The 6224-nt window shown below is 38.0% G+C and overlaps 1 protein-coding gene across 22 annotated transcripts in view; it reads right to left on the bottom strand.

The window, feature by feature from the left end:
* Positions 1-5964, bottom strand: part of PICALM (phosphatidylinositol binding clathrin assembly protein) — a 124704-nt gene extending 118740 nt beyond the window's left edge. For 7 of the 22 annotated variants that reach the window (XM_074304659.1, XM_074304650.1, XM_074304658.1 and 4 more), the window contains exon 1: positions 5743-5961. In XM_074304659.1, the coding sequence (XP_074160760.1) occupies positions 5743-5872 (130 nt within the window). In that variant the 5' untranslated portion in view covers positions 5873-5961. Of the gene's footprint in view, positions 1-5742 lie in introns of all 22 variants that reach the window. The other 15 variants (XM_074304660.1, XM_074304652.1, XM_074304664.1 and 12 more) reach the window with 5 other exon arrangements.
* Between the last annotated feature and the right edge of the window lie 260 nt (positions 5965-6224).

Below are 6224 nucleotides of genomic sequence, written 5' to 3' on the forward strand. Positions count from 1 at the left end.
TTTTTTTTTTTTTTACACTATTTAGAAACATATCAGTCTTGTTGCTTCTACCTGCCAAGAGCCAATTCTATCTTATATTCTCTTTCCAATCACTTCTTTCTTTTCACTCTCAAAGCAACCCTACTAGGTCAGGGCTCAATCACCTTTCTCACCAGTTAACTACTGTGAACAAGACTCCTAAACAGTCTACACAATAACCTGGGCAAGATTCCTAATACACCCAATCAGATGTGCTCAATTATCATTACTGTGAAGAGTCAAAGGATCATAGTATTTAAAACAGGAAGAGATCTATAGGGATCATCTAGTCAAGCCCTCTTATTTTACCTAAGATAAAATAAACTAAAGTTAGGAACTTGATCAAGATCACTAAGCTAGACTTTGACTCTTCTCCCTGAGTCCAAACTCAGTATTCTTTGTCCTATAAAAACTTTTGTCTCTATTAAAAACCTTTAGTGCTCCCCAATGCCCACTGAATTAAATATAACCTTGTTTGCTGGCCACTTAACATTCACCACTTGGTTCCAATCTATTTTTCTAGACTAACATATTGCTTTATCCCATCTTCCATTTCCCATTCCCATTCATAACATTTGTTCCTTCATGCTTTTGCATAAGGTGGCCCTGACTTCTCTTTCAAGAAGTCTGTCTTTTCTGATTCCCCCTAAGTTTTAGTGCAGCTCTTGAATGACCCAACAATATTTTCAGAAGTGCTGTCAACATGTTTCTCCCACTTGAGTCTTGGGAATCAGTCTAGTGCTTCTTAAAATGCTACTGTCTACTAAAAACCACTTCCTTTCAAGTTCAGGAGAGGTGTTAACATCTCCATAAAGCCTTTTTCATTTCCCCATGTTGAAAGTGACCTACCATCCCTCCAATTTCCTTTGTATGTCTCCTTTACATTTAACACATTTTCCCTTTGTCCTTAGTTATTGGAGTATACAATTTATCCTCTATATAAAACTCAGAATAAGGACTGCTTCTTTCACTTCTGTATTATCAATACTTTACAGAAAGAAAACACAATGTGTTTTTGCCGAATTAAAATTTAAAAAAATATTTACAATCAGATGCTTTCTGATATAACTTTTAAAGTAGAGGACTTGTCAGCAAGTCATCATTTTAATTTTAAAAGGCTATGAAACACATCACATCCTGGAACATAATGGAACGAGAGGATTAAAAAGGCTCAAGAATCAAAATGGTCAGAATGCTCTCTCCTGAACCATACAGCAAGGGACCCCAAATCCTACCAAAAGGATTTCCAAAAGCAGAAAGGCTCTTCCACAGAGAATGGCCTCTGGCAAATGTTTCTGATTCTAATGACAATACAATATTATTTTGAAATATTAACTATATTAGAAATAAAGCTAAATATATTGAACATAAAATTTAAGAAATATGATACACTGAATTAAATAAAAGAAAAATATAATGTCTATGGCAAGTCCTTCTAGGAAAAAGCTATCTATACATTAATGTCATCTGTGATCTTATCAGAAAACTAAGTCTAAGCCCTACTCAATCCTAACCTTTTCTTTTTAAATATATATTTTGTTTTTACATTACAAACATCTATAGATTATCAAACTCCAAGAGAGGTCTCTTGAACAAAGTAAAACAACTAGGTAAATTAAGTAAAACTAAAACACAGTGACCTCATCTGAAAATAAATTCAACATTCTACACCTCGAGCAATCCCCTCTTTTTTATTGTTTGCTTTTTAATTAACAGAAATTCATTTTCTTTTCCTAACAGGTTAACTAAAAAAAAAAAAAAAAAGAAAAGAAAAGAAAAAGAAAAAGAAAGAAAAAGTCCTACTTGAGCAGTCCTGTCTTATACAAGTAAAAACGTTTTTTAAAAGTTTTTCTGAAACAAGTAACTTCTTGGCATTGATTTTGCATTTTATCATATGTATGTTCTGGCAGTGAATTGATTTACCAGATACTGTTTAAAATCACATCTCTCCTATGATTATCTGTATCACTAACTCACACACACAAAAATTCTTAACAGGTTTTTAATAATGTATATTTGTGAATGTCCAAACATTTTCTAGCTCCCCAACTTACTCCTTAGATTCTGGGCCCAGTGATTAGTATTTACTACAGGCTGGCACAAAATACTTTCTTATAGATTTTAAAACATTTAACAAGATAATAGGTGTCAAAATAATGTTATCATAAAAGTAATTAGAGAAAAAACATATAATAAGCTATTTAATACAAATGATACATTCTTTAAAACCTAACAAAATGGATGTACCAACAAAATGTATAAAGGACAAAAAAAAAATATAGAATGTTTTAACAATATACAAGTGGATTAAAGAAAAGCAGATGGATATAACAATACATTCACTATCCAATACTATTAGCGTGGAAGTATTAATATCAAGAGGACAAATTTGTGGTTATAGAAGCAAAGAATTTCACAAACTAAAAAAGCAAAGAATAGGAAGAACTAATTAGCAAATTCACTAATTATATGCCTATGCTCATATTAAATCTAACGAGTAAAAAATTTTTACTTCAATTACCACTATGAGTAGCTCTCAGTCTAATTAATTTGTGTTTAATGTCAGAAGTCTCATCATTTTTTTCAATTTAATGGTAGGCTACAAATTCAGTTCAACACTGATCATTATACTAACACCTGTAAGCAAAGATAAGGTCATATGCTAGTAAATTATTTCCCTTAATAATATGAGTTACCCCTTAATTCAGTAATTCTCATCAATATTCCTTGTACTAAATTTTGTCTCTGCCAGAAACAGAAACTGAAGTTGCTCTCATATTTAAAAGAATATGGAAAGAAGGGGAAAAATAATTGTGTTCTAAACATAAATTCTTGGTTAAGTATTTCAAGGCAATACAATTTCACATTTTTGTACAAAGTTACAGGGAATTCCTCAATGTAGTTCTCACTACATTCTTAAAATAGAGAATTTCCTCCCCCCATATGTTTAAAAAGCACATAGATCTCTTAAATTAGAGCTTAAAGTTTCACAACAAAAAGTTAAACTCTGTGAGGAGTCTGTTTTGTTTTGTTCTGTTCAGGAAGGTGATCACTGACCCAATGACAAATAAGTAGCCAAGCAACTAAACTGGAACTCCTCTGAATAAAAACTATTAGCTAAAAAAAAAAAAAAAAAAAAAAAAAAAAAAAAAAAAAAAAAAAAGAGAAAAAAAAAAGGCAGCTTTATGGTTGTTGTTTTTTTAATTAGACAAGAGAGAAAGCTGTGGTTCTTACTAAGTGCTAATGTGATAATATAAAAAAATCAAACATGAAAATTAATAGATGCAACCAAGTCAAGTATTTTAGATAAACTAGAGACAACAGGCAATCAACAGTATTTTCTTAATTAAAAAAAAAATCAAATTTCAGTTAATATCTACAGTAGTTGCTATTACACAAGGAAAAAGGCATTCATAAAATCACAAAGGGATCAGCAAGCATCCATCACTTTAACAAAATTCTCTATTAGTGATTTGTAAGAGCACTGCTTTGAAAAATTGCTACAATATCAACTCTTTAAAAAGACTTTTAAGTTAATCTATTTCTGCTAAAATATTACTATTTCTATACTGGGCTTAGAGAGAGTTGATAATATTTCTGGTTAATCATAAATTGTCAATTCCCCCACCAAAATCTGCTACAACCCAATATTTATAACTTAAATGCTCAAATATGTCCTAATAGATCAATCAAATTTGAATTATCCAAATTGTCAGAAGTGAAGAGATATTTAATACTTCAGACTTCAGATAATCTTCCCGAAACATATGGGTTTGTAAAAATTGCCAATTAATTACTCACCCCCATTTATCTGCACAATTATGTTTAGACTCATATTAAGATGAATCTCATTCCTTCATTACACATCATTTGATAAAATAGCATATGAAATAGCACTATTATATTAAAACATAAAAGGTGATTGAATACACAAATTCAGAATTAAAATTTTTCTAAAATGAGAAAATATGATATAGATTGCTTGACTGATCTAACATTCAGTTCTTATAGAACTTTGTTACTATCTTTAAACAAGATGCAGGAATACTCATTCAAAAACAAACAAAAATATGACATCGAAAGACTTTGGCCAAAGTCAAAAACCAAAACAGCAGGATTAGCATTTAATTCCTTGGTCTTTCTATCAACATGCTTACTCTTACTTTATGCATATCATAAGCAAGGGAAATTTAAAATCGATGAAAATACCTAAAAATATACTCTTAAGTATAGATAACTATATAATGACACACAAATCTTTCGTGTAAAAAAAAAAGTGTTTCATCCATTCAACCAGAGGGGGGAAAAAAAGGAACTTCTTATACATTTTTCTATTTCATCCTGCTGGAAAGCTTCTAGTCAAAGCTCTTGAGCCAAAGCTTGAATAATCCACTGAGCTTTATACTTTATGATAAGGCAAGGGAATAAAAAAAAAAACCAAACAGTATTCCTGGTTTCCATATCTGAAAAATGGGGAAAGGAGGCTTTCCGGTACCTTTTTTTACAAAACCAAAAAACAGTGCTATCAAGCCAAGTAACTAACAGTTCATACAAATATACAGCATATCTTAATAGCTCAACACAAATAAAATTAAGCAAAATAATTATAATTCAGGAATTACACTGCCCATGGGAAGAGTCTAACATGCAGCACTGGAAGCTGCAAGTCAAATGTATTTATACCCACTCCAAATTCAATGATTTTCCCGAAACTTTCCCTGTAAATCGAAAATACCGAGGTATGAGTCCAGGATTCAGCAGGTCACCAAACCCATTTTACAGGACTTAGTTTGATGGAAGTCATGACAGCCTGATATTAAAGTCATGCCAGTAAACATACGGATTAAGCCACCACAGGCACCGAAAAGCTCCGTTTCCTACTCGAATGACACCACCACAACTATCAGCACCTCCTTAAAGCCCAACCCTGCTTTCCTTACTTTCACTCTCCTAGACAAAGAAGATAATCTGTAATAAAGTCGGGTATGATAGAAAAGAAGCTACAAGAACTCTAAGATCTGTGCCGAAAAAACAAACGAGAGACAGGGGCTTCTGAAAGTGTAGGAATAGAAAGATAGAAAACACAACACGAAAAGGAAGGGGGAGATGACGGGGAAGGGAATGGGACACATTTTAGGTTGGGAGTTTAAATTCACTTCTTACTTTGGGTACAGCTGAGGGTGTCCAGGGGCCAGGGATTACGTCCCCCAAATTTTAGTGTGTATGGAAAAATGAAGCAAGTTAACGGGAAGGAGGAGGAAGGGGGGATGCCGAACCCCAGGATGATCAGCCGTGACAGACTGGGCCGGGAGGAGAGGGGTGAGGATCTGGTAAGAGTAACAAGGTAACAGGGCGGAGTAGGGTGGGAGAAGGCGGCAGCAGCAGATAGGAACCGAAGACTTCGGGTTAGGAGGAGACCGGCGGATTGGCCATGCAGAGGGGTCCGGAGCGTACCGGAGGGGGTGGGTGGCGGGGAGCCAACTGAGAAGGAGGGTCTCCAGAGGCACCGGGGAAAGGAGGAAGTGACTTGTCAGAAGCCGGTGCCGGGTCCGAGGGAAGAAAGGTATAGCCCGAGAGGCAGGTGCGCTCGAGGAGGCCAAAGGGGGACTAGGGGTGGCCCAGACCCGATCACCAGCGAGGGACGCGGCCAAGTAAGCAGGCAGAGGAGGGTGGCGGGGACCGGGGACGGGGGGCTGAGGGGTCCCTACTCTCGGCTTCACTCACAGTCCAGGTGCTTTTTCTTGGGCCCCATGATCTCGTGGGTCGTGGCCTTGCATACTGTCTTGGAGACGGCTGAGCCGGTGACACTGTGCTGGGCGGCAGTGATCCGGTCCGTCAGGCTCTGTCCCGACATCTCGGCGGCGCTGCCTCCTCCGCCGCCCCTCCCGCTCCGCAGCCGGCGGGGACTGGGACCCCCAAGCGCCGGGGGACCCCCCCCCACCGCCGCCGCCGCCGCCGCACCCCCGGCCGGCCTGCCCACCCCCCACGGGCTCCCTCCCCGCCTCCCGGCCTGGGGCGGGGCTCAGGACCCGGCGCGGCCACCGCGAGCCCCGAGCGAACGGGCGGCTGTCACCCGCAGGGTCGGACACAGTCCGGGGCACTCCCCTGCCCCCGCCTCAGCTCAGCCCACCCCCTCTCTGGTCAGCTGGAGCCGGGCAGGGCGAGAGGGACAGGCAGCTGCAGGAAAATGGCGGCGCCAGGCTCCT

Source organism: Sminthopsis crassicaudata, chromosome 3 (assembly GCF_048593235.1).
Source record: "Sminthopsis crassicaudata isolate SCR6 chromosome 3, ASM4859323v1, whole genome shotgun sequence".
In the NCBI taxonomy this organism is placed as follows: Eukaryota; Metazoa; Chordata; class Mammalia; order Dasyuromorphia; family Dasyuridae; genus Sminthopsis; species Sminthopsis crassicaudata.